Genomic DNA, 19,252 nt, shown 5'->3' on the forward strand with positions numbered 1-19,252 from the left:
TAGTACACTCCAGTTCGATCTTAATTATGGCGCTCCATGACAAATTCACCGGTTAAATCTCCTTCGTTCTTTTAACCGCTGTGTCCATCCATCTTGTCCAGTCCTCACATTACTGGCATTCCTTCGGAGCACGGAGCGGTTGAAACGCGCAAGACCAAATTTACCTTCTTTTTTTTTCTCTTCGTCTTGGTTTCATTTCTCCAAACATCCGATTACTCAACCATACTACGACTGCGGGCACGTGACATACTTAGAGACCATCATCATCAAGGAGAAGAACCATTCGGTCCGCGCGAGCGTGTTCGTCCAACGGCAGCGGACATCTTCGCCCGACGGAGACGTAGTACTCGCCCTCACTGTCTGTTACCGCTTTCCTTGCGTCGAGTGGCGCCCACGACGACAGCTCATGATGCAGGCCGCCATATCTACGAAGCGATCGCAAGCACCTCCTGCCGGTCCCGCCCCTGCTGCGCCTTCCACGGGCGACAGCGCACTTCGTGCACCCAGGTGATTAGCACTCTCGCACCTTATATGTAGAGAGAGAGAGGAAAATATTAAATAATATGCCGGGAGGTTAACGAGGTCTGAGTCAGGTTGGCTGCCCTGTACTGGGGGAAGGGCAAATGAGAGGAAGCGATTAAGAGAAGCGAATTATTTACTGTTGATGTCAGCGTCGTAGTGAAAGTTATCTGCTCTTATATCACAGAAGGTCAAGCAGTCCCGTGGACGTCAGAACTTGCTGCAATACCTTTGTGGCCTTCCGCGGCTATGATATCCGAGCCCAAGGCCGCAAAATCTTGCCCAGGGTGAAAGCTTTTACGTCTAGCTGATCTAGAGCTCTGCGGAGGCCAATTCCGTCATTTTCAAGGGATGGGCGGTAGCACAGGAAGTGTGCGATAGTCTGCTTACACCACAGGCACGGCACTCGGCGCTATCGGCCATTCTAATTAAGAATGAGTGCGCATTTGTTAATGCAACACAAAAGCGCTAGCGGCAAAGCACTGTTTTCTCACAGGGATAACGAGGTGGCAGGCGCAGTTGCATAGAATGGTAAAGAGAAGGCAACCGATGAGAGAGAGAGAGAAACTTTAATGAATAAAATGAAACTTTAGGTCCCGTGGTTGGGGCCCCTAGTCCAGGGCTCCACTGGCACGAGCGGTTCGCTGGGCTTGGTCCAGGAGAGCCAGTTGGCTGTCCTGGTCCTCGTCCGCAAGCCGCGCCTCCCACTGCCTGTTAAAATCTTGTGGTTTTAGTAGTGTGGAGTTTATATGTTTTGGTCTGTTTGGGCATATCCACGTACGTGATGTGCGGTAACGTTGGCGTGTCCCCACACCATGGGCATTCGTCAGTGTATCGTGCTTGGTGAATACGGCTAAGTGTATGTAGGTTTGGGTATGTGTGTGTTTGAAGTCGGCGCCAATTCCTCGCCTGTTGACTGTTTAACTTAGGATGAGGGCGTCCATATTGCCTCCGCTCCTGTCTTTGGTGTTCGAGGATGTCGCGCGGTGTAGAAGGAGGCTCGTCACTGGGTCGGTCCGCAGCTCGGATGCTTAGTACGCGAGCTAGCCGGTCCGCCCTTGTGTTGCCCTCCCGATGATGAGTGAAGTCAGGTACATGCCGCCTCTGCAAGGTTGCATTATGCGCTAGTTTCCTTGGGTGGTAGGCTGCTGCGTCAGTCCTCGATTAGGGCATGTAAAGAAGGTTTGTTCCTTCGAGCGCTTTTCTAGTTGCTTCGTCGGTGAGCTCGTCGCTGGAGGTGCCGCAATGACCCGGCACTCACTGAATCCCGATGTTGTGTCATTTCGCGATCATCTGTATCATTATGGCAACCTTTTTTTTTTTTCAAGCTCCCTGCAGCGAACTCTGATGCTAGTGCCTACGGGAGCTGTATGAACGGCGGGTCATTATCATTTGCTATTATGAGTGTAGTACACGGATTTGCTCCAACTTCCTCCTTGTCACATCAAGCGGCTTTACAATATTGATCATTTTAAACGAAATACCGCGTTTTAAGTGCAACAATTCGCAATGATTGTACCCGTAAGTGGTAACTTACTGCCTGCGCGCTTTGAGAGAGAAAACATTTATTTGGAGAATCAGCATGAAAGAGTTTTTCCTTCGCCCAGGCTGGGTGGCTCCCTTAGTCCAGAAAGCCGCTGGCGATCGCTTTTTGCCGTGCCTGGTTCCCACCCGCTTGCGCTGATCTTTCAAGTCGGAGGCTTCGAGCGAACGATTAACAACGGAGCGATTGTAGGTCGAGGCTACGCCGTCCGTCCGCCCGCCGGTGTCACGCAGATCACGTGACCAGAAGAGGATGAGCCGCGCCGGTGGAGGGCAGTTCACGTGACCAGCAGAGGAGGAGAGGCGCGCTGGGGGAGGAGGCGACCAAGGAGAGGCCGCTCTGGCGCGAGGAGGAGAGACGATGGGTATAAGAGAAGGTGTTTCTGTGCGGCGCGCCCTTTCTGATAACGCGCAGAGCTGCTGCCGACGCAAACGCGCCCGCGTTTTCCCGCGTTCGCGTCGAACGCGCGCGGTGTCCGTGACTGCGGCCGATGCCTCTGGCGGCGGCTCGGCAGGTTTCGGACACTGGACACTCGTCGAGAAGCGTCGGAAGTCGCTGCCTCTTTCGCCTCGCAACGTTTCAATATAACTTCCTGTTCTATATCTGTGTTTACTTGTATTTACGCAATTGCATCACGTGCAACACATGCACGTGTAACACTCGTAACATTCGGTGTAACTAACAAAGCTTCGCTGTTCGACCATGTTCACGGAGTGGAAGGGAGATATAATTTTTTCAATGTGCTCTTCTAATTCGTCTTGGTTTTCTGTGGCCTCTGCTTGGTTTTTCGGTTGTTACTGTGGCGTCTGCTTGGTTGATGGCATTACCTGTACGATGGCGCGGACACTTCACCACCATGTGGTGGAGAGTGTCCGGCACTTCGCAGCAGCGGCAGAAGTATGGGAAGTTGATGGGATGCAACCTGTGCATTAGGGCCGCACCCCAAAATTAGCAACCCAAAATTTTGAGAAAAATAATTTCCAATGGAGAAGCAATTGCGTTCGGTGCCCCGATCACGCGCGCGCTTATCGGAGAATTTTCGCGTGCTGCTTACTTCCGCGTGCCGCTACTAGATGGCGAGAGCCGGGGTCTGCGTAAGATCAGGGGTGTGCACAAGTCGCTGGCTACGCCGGCACCATTTTGACCAAAAGGTGTGGTCCCATGTAAGGGCCACACCTCATCAAAATTTTGTGGAAAAAAAAGCCCTGCGGCCCTTACACGTATCTATACGGTATGTGTTGACGCCGTAGGGCGACCGTCTCTTCCCTGCTTAGTTTGTAGTGATCGAGGCAGTGGATATGTTCTTCTTTCTAGTTGATGAAGCTGTAGGATATCCGTATATTTCCTTTGGATGACCTCGGGCCTCGTCGCCTTACGAGTCCCCTCTCACAGGAAGGCAGACAAAAATAATTTTGAAATTTAGAAAGCCAAACCGTAACGAACAACACCACGAGAACGTGCGAAGCCACACGCAACGTTGACCGTAAGCACTGAGATTAAACGAATACATGTGGTACTACTACTCATGATACCCATAGTAAAGCTAATTCATCACATCGCCAGAGTTCCCTCCAGTGATGTTGAAGGGACTACTGTGAGGATAGTGCAGCGGTGGCAACTATCGCGACACTCAAGGAGCTCTCGATACAATATCCCTAAAAACAGGAGCCAATAAATATGGGAACTGTTCTGCCTTCCACCACGGCTTGCGCTCTTTATAGTAAAAACTCCCGCAAAGTCATCTCAGGGTTATACTGTCGACGTTAATGCGATGAGCATTTAAGCAATCAAACGACACAGCATACTGCCACCGCCGAAACGCATCATGCATACGAGACGTGAACTGCATCCGGATTCCTCTCTCGCGCTTCACTCTGGACATGGTACGCCATCTAGGGGCACCACTGTGAACACCATGCATGGCTCGTGTTTGAATATACAGGGTGTCCCCACTATCAAGCACCCAGACTTTAAAAAAAAGCAATTCGAGTAAAACCTAGTGCATATGGTTTCCAGGAAAGTACAGTGGAGTAGTCGTCAGTAATTTTTAGTTGCTAAGATTTCATTCAGTAATCGGCATTAATTATCGAATTCAAGAAGTACTGCCATAATTATAAAAGTGTCAATGAGAAAATTGTAGAGCAACAATGAAAAACTCCCGTTACAACTTTCTATCGCTCAATACCTGCTACATAAAAACGTTTTTGCGAGCTTTTACGTAGTACCTATTGAGCAACAGAAAGCTGTGTCGAGAGTTTCATGTTGATCTACAATTTTCTCATTGACGCTTTTCATCTAATTATAATATTTGAGAAGTTAATTGAATAATTAAAACTAATTACGCAATTTAGGGCCTAATGCGAAAAAAATAAGCCGAGTATCTCCAAGCGACGGCAAACAACAACACCTTGCTTCTGTCCAGCTACGTGGCATTTGCATATTTATGAATCTTGGTGCATGATAGTTGGGACACCCTGTATATACAGTGTCACGTGTAGTGGATCAAACTGATCCGACGGGTGATTACGAACCCGTTTTCATCAGCACTAAAGCCAAAGTCAGTCTAAAGCCAACGACCACGCAACGAACCCAAGAAATTCTGAGCGACCCGATGCGATGCATATGTGATTTGATTGCTTGTTTAGGATTGTATTTTTCTGACGATGAAGGGGAATGAAGACACATTTCGTTAAGTTGCATAGCCTTTATTTTAGATCATGTAGCCGTTGATTACACGCACACTCTCACACTTTCACGGACGACTCTACGCTTGCACAGTATTACCTTGTGATCGCTGTGGTAGTCGGTAAGAGGCTCTGCCGTTGCCGGTACACGGGATCGGCCTTACGGGCATGATCGCGCTTGCGCTTACGTTAACGTACGGCAGCCTCTTCTGCCGTGCGCTGCACCCGCGACCTACCCATGGAATGCATTGCCGGGACGCGCGTAATGCACTGTAGATATATACAGTTCGCCCGGGTAGCGTGGCGTTACAGATCCTGTTATTATCAGTACAACTGCGAATGTAAACTGTAGTGTTCTACGATACGTATGTCGCGCGCCGTTGTTCTATTGTGCGCGGAGATTCACATCCGCTGTTCTATTGTGTCCGCAGATGCGCAGATAGTTAGTGTGTAAGTTTGCTTTCCTGCAGTGCATTGCAAATCAGTGAGACATAGAAAGCTTCGCTTTAAAAAAAAAAAACGGGAAACAAAAACGAGAGGCAGGTGTTGTGGTCACCCTTAAATAATTGTGCACGCAGCTGTCAACTACACCTGGTCATTGGTTTGCTATAAACACGTGATTTCCTTGTCAGTTAGCAAAACAGCCGGCGCACTAGCACAGTTCTCCTTCAATGCCGATATTCTCTGGCCTTCAGTAATTCCCGGGTCATTTGGTTGCTGTTTTTTTGTCGAATTCATGCCGGCAACCACACTGCTTACAATGTGCACCCCGATGGCTACTGATCACTGCCCTTGTCACGTTGCCACTGTGTCCGCGAAGCCTCTCGCTTTTCTCTCACTTGTATATGGACTCACGATCGACTAATGAGCGCATTAGGACCAATAAGTTATATCTGGGCCCTATAACAAACATTGATTGATGCATTATTTGATGTATCTATTGATTGAGTGATTGATTGCTTGATTGGTTGGTTGGTCGATTGACTTATTTCTTGATTGATCGATCGATGGATGGATCGATCGATTGGTTCGTCCATCCAGTCATTCCTTCATTCATCTATCCATCCATCCAGTCATTTCTTCATTCATTCATCCATCCATCCATTCATTCCTTCATTTTCGAACAGAAGGGACAGTCACGCCCTCCGGTCGATCCTGACGGACGCTGGTGACAAAAGGAAGGGCGACGCCACCAAGACGACCACGTTCAGTCCTTCCGCCGAAGCGACCCAGATAGCCCAAGAAGAAGAACCGGAGGTCAAGAGGAAAGCATCCGCGCCTTCCAAGGGAATCGTCGCCACGCTCCTCAGTCCGGTGCGCTCAGGTTTACGCATTGAATCAAGCATACGCATGCGAAACGCTCTCATTAAACAACCACTAAACCGGTTTCAGGGAAATGCGTAACATTCGCGTGAGAAATCTGTATCCTACCGACTGTAGGTAGCAAAATTTTGGTTTAAAACCAGATCTTTTCTCTTTTTTTTTTTTTACTAACTTTGCCAAAAGTCGGCACCTTTAAAGCTTTAGCTCAGGGCAGCCTATCTAAATACTTGGGAAAGCAGAAATCGTTTTTCTCTGCAACCACTGCACCAATCTCAACGAGGTTTGTTGCATATAAATGAAAAGTTAAATGTAGTGACTGGTGGTTTAGGTCGTCAACATTTTAATAAAGATTGACAAAAATTAGAAATTTTCAGAAGACGAAACTATCAGATTTGCAACACTAACTCAGCAATGAGAAATGATATAATTCTGTAAGTTGCACCTAATATAGTACATCTAAACCGGACAAAATTGATATATTACACATGGCTCTCAAATTGACCACTAATTTGTGAGTTGAACTCTTGAAAAACTCTTGTAAACAATGTAACAAATTCATGTTAGATATAAATCGACGTACCTGATTTGTTAGCTTTGTATGCTCTAATGGATGCAGTTTACAGAACTTCGATATCTGTTCTAGGTGCCATGCTACGAATTTTAAAACTTCGTGCTTCTATTTTCTTCAATCTTACCAATTTTTGGAAACTCTATAAACAAATTCAGGCCCTAAATCGAAATTTCGCTTGCAACAGTCGCTACAATCTAACTTTCTTTCTCAAATGCAACAAATTTCATTAAAATCAGTCTAGCGGTTAGCTCAGAAAAGCGTTTCTGCGTTTTACATCTATTTGAATAGGCGGCTTCGGAGTTGGGACCAAGCTAAAGCTTCCTTTTAAGAAAAAAACGATGCACATAGTTTACAAATCCGTAACCCAGTACCAAAACAATCTACGACAGTTCCATGAATTATATCTATTGGAGCATCTGAAGCGAACAGAAGGGATATACGAGTGTGCGACTTGCGTGAGATTGTTACAATAATTTACGAAGGTATTGTAGGAATCATACTCCCTAGTTGGTGGTATAATTCAGAGCGGCGTACCATACATCAATTTTATCCGTTTTAACCCGCCGCGGTCGCTTAGTGGCTATGGTGTTGCGCTGCAAAGCACAAGGTCACGGGTTCAAATCCCGGCTGCCGCGTTTTGCCGCATTTTGATGGGCCCCAGGTGGTCAAAATTAATCCAGAGTCCCCCACTATGGTGTGTATCATAATGGGATCATGGTTTTGCCACGTAAAACCGCAGAATTTAATTCAATTTTTATCAACTTTAGATGAATCTCAAGAATTGTTTACAAAATTATGACAGAGCTTTCTTCTCTTTTCCTTGCGACTTTCAATAATTTCTCTTAAACATTAATGGCCCAAATACCGATAGTGCTTCATTACGTCATCATCATCTTCAGCCTATATTTACGTCCACTGTAGGACGAAGGCCTCCCCTGCGATCTCCAATTACCCCTGTCTTGCGCTAGCTGATTCCAACTTGGCCCTGCAAATTTCCTAATTTCATCAACCCACCTAGTTTTATGCCGTCCTCGACTGCACTTCCCATCTCTTGGCACCCATTCTGTAACTCTAATGGTCCACCGGTTATCTACCCTACGCATTACATGGCCTGCCCAACTCCACTTTTTCCGCTTAATGTCAACTAGAATATCGGCTATCCCCGTTTGTTCTCTGATCCACACCGCTCTATTCCTGTCTCTTAACGTTAGGCCTAACATATTTCGTTACATCGCTCTTTCTGCGGTCCTTAACTTGTTCTCGAGCTTCTTTGTTAACCTCGAAGTTTCCGCCCCATATGTTAGCACCGGTAGAATGCAATGATTGTACACTTTTCTTTTCAACGACACTGGTAACCTCCCAGTCAGGATTTGGCAATGCCTTCCGTATGCACACCAACCCGATTTTATTCTTCTGTAACTTTCTTTCTCATGATCAGGGTCCCCTGTGAGTAATTTACCTAGATAAACGTACTCCTTTACAGACTCTAGAGGCTGACTGGCGATCCTGAATTCTTGTTTCCTTGCCAGGCTATTGAACATTAGCTCTGTCTTCTGCATATTAATCTTCAACTCCACTCTTACACTTTCTCGGTTAAGGTCCTCAATCATTTGCTGTAATTCGTCCCCACTGTTGCTGAATAGGACAATGTCATCTGGAAACCGAAGGTTGCCGAGATAATCGCCGTCGATCCTCATTCCTAAGCCTTCCCAGTCTAAGAGCTTGAACACTTCTTCTAAGCATGCAGTGAATAGCATTGGAGAGATTGTGTCTCCTTGCCTGGACCCCTTTCTTGATACGTAACTTTCTACTTTTCTTTTGGAGAACCAAAGTTGCTGCGCAATCCTTGTAGATATTTGCCAAGATATTCACGTATTCCTCCTGTAATCCTTTATTACGTAATCAGTAGAGTATGCGGTCAGTGGATACTAATTTTCTCTTGCTTAAATGTAACACAACTCGTCAAATTCCTATTCAGCGGGCGCTGGGCGAAACGATCTCAGCGGTCGCATCTATTTAGGAGCCCCTTAGGAAAAGGTTCCTCCTAAAAAGGCCCTCGCCATGTTTGGGCATTGGAAACAGGGTCGCAAAATCGGTGCATGGATCACGCGGTGACGATTCCATATCCAGATTATCATTATATCCAGGTGCTACTTTCGAATTCGTTGCACGCGGATTTGTGAAATCATTGGCTTAAATTCCTATACTGTAATGTGTGCGCTATTGTAGTTATTTAAAAAGTTGATTAGTTACATATCGGTAATTAGTCAATTCTGCATTTTGATTTCCAGTGTAAGTAAATGCCCGCCTCTTCGATAGTCCAACTCAATGAGTAGGTTTGTGCTATAAGAAACAGGCGATCGTTTCAATTCCGTAACATTAAAAAAACTGTGTACAGACGAAAAAGCGGTGAGTGCGCGTGTTTTGTTTCTACTTCTGTGTTCGTCTCAGTAGCACTGCCGCCGTAAAATGAGCGGTCACAGCGGTATGTTGTGTTACAATGAACAGTTTTCTGTTCTGTAATGAGGACCGCCGGCTGTACGATATGGCAGAAGCCAAGTAAGGAATACCGCTTGGTGGCGCTGGTTGAATCAATGGGAGAGAGCTTCTGCTGGGGGATGTTATAACGCATGCTCAACCTATGACCTCTCCTCATTTCATTTGAATATATATCCGCTATTACCAAACACTTCCTCTAAAAAATGTTGTGGTAGAACGCTTCCTACATTTTTCTTTAAGACTTCCGGTGTATCCTGGTGAGGAGTCCTTTAAGTATGCAATTGAAATGCCGCAGGGCTCTCATTAAACAAATGCCAAACTGGTTGGAACATATTTGCTGTATTGGAGAAAGCCGAGATTTCAGGGAGCAGAATTTAATTCGCCCTTTAACTTAAGAAGTAGAGTTAAAGGGCCTTGTTTTTTATACAGAAGTTGACGAACATCCCTAACGTTAAATGAAATTAACAGTATTTACAGTTGTTTGCAGAGACCACAATTACGTGAACTGCATCTGTTATGCATTTGGTTAAGTTGCTTTTCTGAAGGCCGAAGAAGGCCGCATCGACTAGAGTCATGATATCCATCTATGATATGTGTCGTGACCTCGATAGGCTGTAGCCGTCGTTGGCATCGGCGCTTCTTTCCACGCACATTTGGAACGTCAGGCATGGCCTCCTAGATGTGGCGGCGAGTGAACTCTGAGGCCATGCGTCACGTTCTGAAAAGTTGTCTACACTTCCATCATTTCTGCTCGTCTCCCATTTTCTATGCGCAGGTGCAAGCTATTGCCAACCGCTTCAAGAGTGGAAGGGTAGACTCCCTCGAAGTCATGCGGTGAGTCCACATTGAGAGTCGGTTTACTTTAGTCGAAAGAGGTTGCACATACTGTCCCGTGCACGTTCCTATTGTACTGGATGTGAAGCCTCCGAGATTGCGTCGGCGCACCTTTGTCCCGTTGCGATCCCGTAGTCCACGCGGATTGTTACGTATTGACGGTTTCTCACGCGACCCCAAGAAACCTTACGGTCGCATGTTTTATCGGTCTACTTTGGCGAGAAAATACACCTCTTTTCAAGTTAATTCAGCATGTGGGAAGTATATATTTACGTTTCCACATAAAAGTTGAGACATCGTGCTTCTATCACAGATAACTTCGTGTAACTTACGGCGAAATTGACTTCGGTACATATGGCCACCTATAGAAAAATTGAGTTTAAAATCGACGCCTGTCTGTTCTGATGCAGCACTACTGCTTAGATTTATTTTTTTGCCCGCTAAATTTAGCAGATCGTGTCACTGGGCAATACCAGGGACTGTTTGTAAACATATACGACGGAAATGTATACACTTCTCTTCACTCCTACACCGCTGATTCGTCCCTGCTCATATTTAGCGCTGTGGTGTCATTTCTCTGCATATTTTCATTATCGCCATGCATGCGCACGTTTCGAACGCAGTATATCCATCTTGAAAAATCAATCTGATGGACGATGCGGTAACAAAAGCAGATTTTAAGAATTCCTGCATGCCGAGAACTTCGCCGAGCTTTATAGATCGTCAGAGAAAAACTTTAATTCGGGGATGGAACCCGCGGAGTTGGATTGAGCGCGTTCGTCGCTAAGCCTAACCATGTTGACCACTAAGTCTAACCATGTCAACCGCTAAGCCTAACCGTGTCGACCGCCCAGCAAGCGCCGGAGTCAGAAAGACGAGGAGTCTCACCCATTCCCGGTCCAGCTGTGTCTGGCGGTGTGCTTAACGGCCGCCCTAATCAGTGCACTGACCATCTACGTGCTCATCGACTTATGTGAGTACATAACCATCGTCATGTGCATTGTAAAGCAATTTAAAGCTTTAAAATTGAATGAGGGTATACATCTGTCCATAAGTGGCACCCTTACACCATTTGTGCTTGTAAGGGTGTTATTTATAGCATGTGATTTACATGTGACATGTTGACTGTATGTTGTATTAATGTACTTACCCATTCCTTCTATGTGTCAGATCTGAGAGAGTGCTATTTCTAAGTAAATAAATAAAATAACCTATTATTACTACTACAGCAAACCAAACCTGGTTACCGCATAGCTCCAGTAACCAGGTAATCTGAAGTTCTTAAAAACTTTGAGGGACAAGCGAAGTTCTCTACTCTCGTAGTGGGAGATATTATTCTAAACAAATTACCTAAGACGGAGATATTAACTGGTGCATTTTTCAAAGCGATTAGCTTTCTTTGTCTGTTTCCCCGTCTTTGTGGTCAGTGGTCAAACGTTTACCACCGATACAAATCTTACCGATAGAAACTATCGATGAAAGATCGACATCGATTACTTTTATCGATACAAATTAAGGCGCCAGCGCAAAGAGTGTGTCTACTCATGCAGCTGAGTTGCGGGACGGATTTGTTGCCGAACGCCAACTATTATAGCTTTCTTTAGAAGAGTGTGCTTTACTACTAATTAACTAGTAATTATTACGAATAAGTAAAAACTACTTACTAATTAGCACTACCGCTACAGATGTGCTCGTTAATGGCTCTCTTATCTACGGAATCGCGCAATGAAATAACAAACGCTACGTAAATATCCTCGCTGCAGCAAATATACGCCGTCACGCTTTCTCGAGGCCTTCGGCTATTGCCTTGCATTGACAATCATTGTCAATAGTTTCACAATTAATTTTTGATTTGCCAATTCTCACTCCTCGGCTTTTCAATGATGTCTCTGCAGCGTTTTCCAGAGCTAGTACCAAGTGGACAGCAGATACCGAGCCTACAGAAAATGGTATGACCCCTGTTTTCGTCTCACTTTCTATACTTTTTTATTCGTCAGCAGACCACATAAGTCTACGGCGTAGACGTGCTTTGCTTGCAGAAATCTTCTTAGTTTGTCGCTTGTGCATTTCCATGTCTCGTGCAAGTAATGTCCTCCTGTTCGTGCAACGCAGCTTTGTGTCAAAAATGATATATAAAGTCTGAAGAAAACGACATTATACGTTTTGTATCTGCATACTGTGAGAAAAAAAAAAAAGGGGGGGGGGGGGGTTATATGTTGTCTTTTGTGTCGCTGCATACTGTGACGTTGTGGTGGATGTTGTAATAACGCAACTCTGTGTGAAATTGACAGATACACTGGTGTAAGTACACGTTTTTCAATAACTCTTAACGTCACTTGCAGTCTGTATGCACAATATAAACCTAGGCGCTGCAAGTACACGTCATCAAGCGTAAAGAAATAGCACGAACAGTTCTACTTTTGTTTTCCTAAATGTTTCTTTATGTGCTTTATTGAATGAGACTTTCACTGCCTCTCACTATTGCTTCCACAGCAAAAGAAAAAAAAGAAAAAAGGACAAGATACGCAGACGTGCGTTTCCCTTCTTAAACCGAAAAATAAATAGCTCTTGCAGTTACCGCAGCTTTCTTCTTGCAAGTTCTCATTTCATGGCCTTCAATTTGCCCGGATCGCCCAATATAACACGTGAAACTTTTTTTTCCTGGATTGTGAAAAAAAAAATGCGCAATAGCTTTTTTTTTTGTGTGTGTGTGTCACGTCATTTCGTCACGTGCACATCGCACAGCCTACAGCGAGTAATGGAAACCAATCTCTAAGGCCATGTTCTTCTGTACAGCAAGCGACAGAAGCGGCCAGTTGAGGTCAGAGCCACCATACGTTTTTGACATACCGCGAGAGGCCTGAACGAAGGCAACCTCGCATTTTCTTTCTTAACAGGCAAGTAATAGTGTCAAGGGTTACACTGATGATACGGACCACAAATGATGATCTTCCTGCGAAACTTGAAGAGCAACAGAGCAGCCGGAAATATATTTTTTACAATATAAAGAGAGAAACGCATGTCTCTGTATTAGCAGCTAAGTCGAAATATAGGGTTTCGTCAAAATAGGGCACGCTTTGATAGATTGAGAAAACAGAAAGAAAGAAAATGAAGTATTTCGAGCATAAAGTGGCAAAATAAGTGTCAACAAGAATCATCCATAGTTGCGCAAGTTCTTTGTTTAGTGAACAATTTTTTTTTATTGAAGTATACTATTCATTTTAGTTCACCCCGTAACTGACGACAAAGCGTGAAAAATATTTCTTGCACTGGAAATCACGATGTCAATTGGTGACGATAGCGTCTCTGTTCAAATTATAAAGCACCCTTCTAAACTGTTAGCTGGAACCTTAGCAGATGTTGACAACGACATCCTTGTATATGCTTGGTTTCCTTCGAAATTAAAAGTTCAATATCATTTGTGTTTTTAGGAATGGCAACAGAAAGAAAGTGTATAATTATCGGCCCATCTGTATTCTGACGGCATTCGCGTCTAAGTTGTCGAAAGAGCTTTGGTTTGTAAGCTCAATTAACATTTAGGAAACACACTGTATACACAAAGGTGTAATGTGGCAGTAGGAAAACAAATCAACAGAATTTTCACTACTTATTATTGTCGAAAATACGAAATTAATTATTAACGATAAATTACACTAGATACTTTCCTCGTCCTCGCAAAAGCGTTCGATACGTTAAAGAACCACTCACCTGGCAAGGAGGTTATAAATAGTAGTCACCAAGCCCCAGTGCAAGTTGTGGTTATGCACTGCAAGTTATAGAATGCCGTCCCGGCAGCGTTTTGCCGCAATAATTTTTCAAACTGGTTAATTGCTAAAGCAGACAGGATACATTGATATGCCGCGTTGTCATGCTGTCAGGAGGCAAGCTTACCCGCCAGCGTGCACGCTCTCCTTCCTCGACTAGCGTCCGCAAGTGACACCTCTTCCCGGTCTTCTCTCATGGCAAAGCGGAGGGATCGCGTCACATTGACGTCACGAGCCCCGCCTTCTGCAGTTCGTTTAAGGCGAAAGCCTTAGATCTCTGTTTCAAGGTCGCGTTGTGAGGTACAGAAAGTCACGTGATCCAAGGAAGGCCAGAAGCGAACGAAAGCATGTCCAGCCGTGTATAAGAGAGGGTTAATGATTAGCAGTTAATGATCGATTAATCAGTGGACTAAGAAGGATTAGGGTGCATTAAACGGTGAATTAAGGTCGATTAAGGTGGATGGAGGAGGATTAAGGTGGATTATGGTTGATTAAGGTGCATTAGGGTGGATTAAGGAGGATTTGGGTGGACTAAGATGGATGAAGGTGAATTACAGTAGGCTTTACAAGTCCTTCGCTTTCGCATCTCTTAGGCAATAGCTAAGGACACCTGGCAATTTTTATTTTGGGGGGCTACCCGGCGCGTTCTCGGTGGCGCTTTTGCGCGGTCTGCATTAGACGATTTATTGTGGACACGTGCCCTAAATTGTGACGTTTCCAGCAATGCGTCTTACGCAGGGGCAGTTGTGCGCGTGACCTTGACTCTCTGGCTGGAAGCGTGCCGCCATCGAGAGGAAGGGCACGTGGGCTTACTTTTGAAGTTTCCAATGATTTCGCGTCGTGGAGCTGTTTGATACTCTGTAGACACGATTGTCACAGCGTCGTCTACGCGCCGCGCATGTCCGTTTGCAATGCCTATCCCTGAAGATGAGGGGCTTTTTTTAACCACGTGATGCTACTAACTAAAATGGAACGCTGAGGTATCTGCGGTAATGTGCTAACGCCCTTGACTAACTATATAATTAATCGTGAGCAACATGTTTACTTCGATGGGGCGACATCATGACCCCGTACAATGAACAGTGGCGTTCCGCAAAGATCGACTTTTGGGCCATGTTTTCTCTTAACTAACATTGATGACCTGCAGATGAGGTGCTTTTTAACCACGTGATACTATTAACTAAAATGGAAAGCTGAAGAACCCGCTGAAATGGGCTAATGATCTGGACTAACTATATAATTAATCGAGAGCAACATGTTCACTTCGATGGGGTGACATTATGATCACGTGCACCGAACAGTCGTGGCCGCAAGGATCGAATCTTGAGCCATGTTTGTTCTTAACTAACGTTGAAGATCTATCATTTGCTCTGCCTGAAGAATGTATCCTTAACGCCGATGATACTAGCCTATTTATTACAGCTAAAACGCAAAATTAATAATACTACAACGCTAAAACTGTCTTACGAAAATTATCGCTCTGGATACGTGCAAATAAACTCTTCACTAACACATCTTTAAGTTACTGCGTTATCTTAGCCCCTAAGAACACCTATTTAACACCTTTTTGCAGCTAAATTTACCACATAACCTTTAAAACCCTCAAAGTTGCACGAGGGGGCCACACTGCGCGTCCTTTTCTTCGTGCACAATTAAAACAGACTCAGTCGTATATGGTCGCGCACTACTAAACAAACAACCGGTCGCATTTCGTACCAATTATCGCGTTTTGACTATTTCTTTATTAACTTTTACATAACCGCTGTTCAGTTCCCTTCGATAGCGCTAGGATATCAGAGGCTCGCGTATAATCACTGCAATCTGCCTCATCCGTGCCACTATGCGTACCACACATATAGGACTAACTATGGATTATTTTTATTTTCGCTCGTTGCAGCGAAATGTTGAAACGTTTCACTGAATATCCTCGCATCATCCGCATCATGCCATTTGTACAAGCAGCTTGTCTGCTTTCACGTATTCAACTTAAGAAAATAACTCCTACGTTAACAAGTAATTTTTTGATATGTTTGATAATCTATTCTGTACTGAACGAAACTTACTGTAGAATAAGTACCTATTTGTTTTGTCGTGTAGTTGCGTCATAGTTTCATATGCTGACAAACGTATCTCCTTTTAACCGTCGGAGAGGTCCAAGGGTCGTGCCTGTATAAAAATATGCTTTAAATGTATATCTCTAATCAACGATTGATTGATTGATTGATTGATGATTGATTGATTGATTGATTGATTGATTGATTGATTGATTGATTGATTGATTGATTGATTGATTGATAAAACCCTATTAATAATTTTGCCCAGCTCCATGGAGCTTGGCAGGCCATGTAATGCGAAGGATAGATAACCGGTGGACCATAAGAGTTACAGAATGGATACCAAGAGACGGGAAGCGCAGTCGAGGACGACAAAAAACTAGGTGAGGTGATGAAGGTATAGGAAATTTGCAGGCCCAAGTTGGAATCAGCTAGCGCAAGAATTAGAGATCGCAGGGAGAGAGAGGCCTTCGTCCTGCTGTGGACAAAAATATAGGCTGATGATGAGGATGACTTATTTTTGACCAGCGCCCGTATCACATTACAAATATTTAAGAAAAAATGTCAGTGAGAAACTCCATGAAATATAAGCGGGAGAGTTTTTTTTTTTTTGTTATTACCTTTATTTCTCAAGCCCGCACGTGATTTTGTCACAAAAGACTCACGGCATGACTTTTTGTTACGTTTACAGGTCTTCCTCGAACTCGGTAAGCAGGCGCCTCGGATTGTATAATGACAAATACATTCATTCATTTGCATAAGCAATGGACCTCGACCTTGTACACACATGGTGTACCAGCTAACTTTAACCAAAGTTTTAAAGTATGCTGCAGCACTCTTGGAGGACGCAACCAAATGCATGTCGTTGGCTACGTTAGTAAGTGACGTCACTTAGCACGCGATGTCATTCTACGAATCCCTGAAAACTTTACACGCTAAGAATGACAAGGCCACCTTTGGCAAAGGCAGGTCCACCTATCAGACCTAAGAGACAGGAAGAGAGCGGTGTGGATCAACGAACAAACGTGGATAGCCGATATTCTAGTTGACATTAAGAGAAAAAAATGGAGTGGGAAGGCCATGTAATGCGTAGGATGGATAACCGGTGGGCCATTGAAGTTACAGAATGAATACCAAGAGAAGGGAACCCGCCGTGGTTGCTCAGTGGTTATCGTGTTGGACTGCTGAGCACGAGGTCGCGGGATCAAATCCCGGCCACGACGGCCGCATTTCGATGTGGGCGAAATGCGAAAACACCCGTGTACTTACATTTAGGTGCACGTTAAAGAACCCCATGGGTGGTCCAAATTTCCGAAGTCCCCCACTACAGCGTGCCTCATAATGAGATGATGGTTTTGGCACGTAAAACCACATAATTATTTTTTAAGCAAGAGAAGAGAAGCGCAGTTGAGGACGGCAGAAAACTAGGTTGGATGATGAAGTTAGGAAATTTGCATGCGCAAGTTGGAATCAGCTAGCGCAAGACGGGGGTAATTGGAAATCACAGGGAGAGCTAGGCCTTCGTCCTGCAGTGCACGTATATGCTGATGATGATGCTGATCGAGTTTTTTATCCTGCAGCATGCTTGCATCTGTCAGCGCTCCATCTTCACTTTGGATTCGTAGAAACAAACAAGTATTACAGTCATTTTTAGGGCGCTTTGTTTTCCTAGTGTTCATGCGGCTTTGAAGCGCGAAATGACAAGCCGAAGAGGTCATTTCAGTGCTCCTTTAAATTTTCTCTACGCTCTGTTATTTCTACGTCCCTCTTATTCAATAGACGCTCTAGCTGTATATGTCGTGTTCAAATTTTAAGGCTAAAGCCTTAGATCTCTATGTTTCAAGGTTGCGCTCTGAGGTACAAAAAGTCACGTGACCCAAGGAAGGCCCGAAGCGAACCAAAGCATGTCCAGCCGTGTATAAATGTGATCAATGACAAGCAAAGTTAATTAATGACTGATTAGTGATTGTATTAGGGTAGATTAAGGTATGTTGGGGTGGATTAAGGGGGATTATGGTAGATTAAGGTGAATTAGGGTGGATTAAGGAGGATTAAGGTCGAGTAAGGTGAATTACAGTAGGCTTTACAAGGCTCTCGCCTTCGCGTCTCTTAGGCGATGGCTAAGGACAACTGGGATTTTTTTTTTTTTTTTTTTGCTTTAGCCACTGGCGGCGGCGATGAACGACTTCAGAGAAAAGGACGCGCACCATTTGGACGCGATGTACAAGCGTGCACGTGACACCGACGAAGCCAGCAGCGAGCCGCCGCCGGGTGAACCACCGGCAGACGATGACGACGACTTCGCCGATGCGCTCGAAGCAGGGACGACATTTAGGCCCCGATTGCATGGAGCGTGATGTCCCTGTAACGTTCTCCTCATTGTACCGTTACGCAACGCGTTTTCTTGTTCTCACCGCATGTAAAAGCATATCGATACGCACATTATCCTACGCACTTGATCATATCCAAGAATCGATCACTTAGCGTAAAGAAAATATTTCCATGTGAATACTGCAGCCCTTCAAGGCTGTCGCAGTGGAGGGGCACAGGAATAAACACGGTGAAAGACACTTAAAGACACGCGCCTTATATACCAACTGCAAGGTGGAAAAGAAAATGCCCCATGTAATGCATGTACGAATAATAGATATTATAAACGAAACGTGACTAAAGGCGAAATATGTAGAGGGTTATATGCATATTGGGCTTGTTTTCGTCTTCTATAACACTGCATACCACGTTTCCTAATTCCGCTAACGTATTAGTCTAAGTAATTCGCATTACTTGATTCACTTTACAATCTCATGCCAAAGGAGTGATCGCGTTTCACCAGGCAAACAGTTCTTCGGAGACGCGCAGTGCGTTTGGCTTAGTGTTGCCAACCGTTCCGATATTGGCGATACAGTCTCGATTTTCAAACGCAATTCTCCGAATCCCAACTAGACCCAAGTCGGGATGGCCAAATGTCCCGACAATTTTCTGTTTTCAACTCGATAACAATCAATAAGTCAGGCTTCATTTTTCGAATGCCTGACAGTTCTGTTGCGCATTCTTTTCTTTGTCATCCATCGCATTGTCATAAACATAAAGGTGACTTTTTCGTCGTGGTTCTAGCTATGTTTTAGGCCCTAACCCTTCATTACTTCCGTCTGCACTTTTAATTACGACATGGTATAGGATTTAAAACACCAGCAAAGCGCACAACTGTTCTCGACGCCTTCGACGTTTTGCCCGCGTTCGCACCGAACGCGCGCGGCGTTGGTGACTGTTGCCGGTGCCTGTGGCGGCGGCTCGGAGGTTTTCGACGAGATCAGAACGGGACACTCGTCGAGCAGCGTCGGAAGTCTTTACCACCACCTCGCCTCGCAACGTTTTTATATAAATACGCATTTGGTGCCGCAGCTGAACGTCGCCTCACCTCCCTCCCGTCCCTCCACGGCATTTCGCGCGACGGAATAAGT

The 19,252-nt window shown here is 44.9% G+C and overlaps 1 protein-coding gene across 1 annotated transcript; it reads left to right on the forward strand.

The window, feature by feature from the left end:
• Positions 1-352: 352 nt before the first annotated feature.
• On the forward strand, positions 353-18,406 carry LOC119452779 (uncharacterized). The gene is made up of 6 exons (XM_049667405.1): positions 353-507; positions 5,874-6,060; positions 9,915-9,973; positions 10,828-10,946; positions 11,869-11,922; positions 17,954-18,406. The coding sequence occupies exons 1-6, from the start codon at positions 407-409 to the stop codon at positions 18,028-18,030; spliced, it is 597 nt and encodes a 198-aa protein (XP_049523362.1). The 5' UTR covers positions 353-406; the 3' UTR covers positions 18,031-18,406.
• Positions 18,407-19,252: the final 846 nt, after the last annotated feature.

Source organism: Dermacentor silvarum, chromosome 5 (assembly GCF_013339745.2).
Source record: "Dermacentor silvarum isolate Dsil-2018 chromosome 5, BIME_Dsil_1.4, whole genome shotgun sequence".
NCBI classification, from domain to species: domain Eukaryota; kingdom Metazoa; phylum Arthropoda; class Arachnida; order Ixodida; family Ixodidae; genus Dermacentor; species Dermacentor silvarum.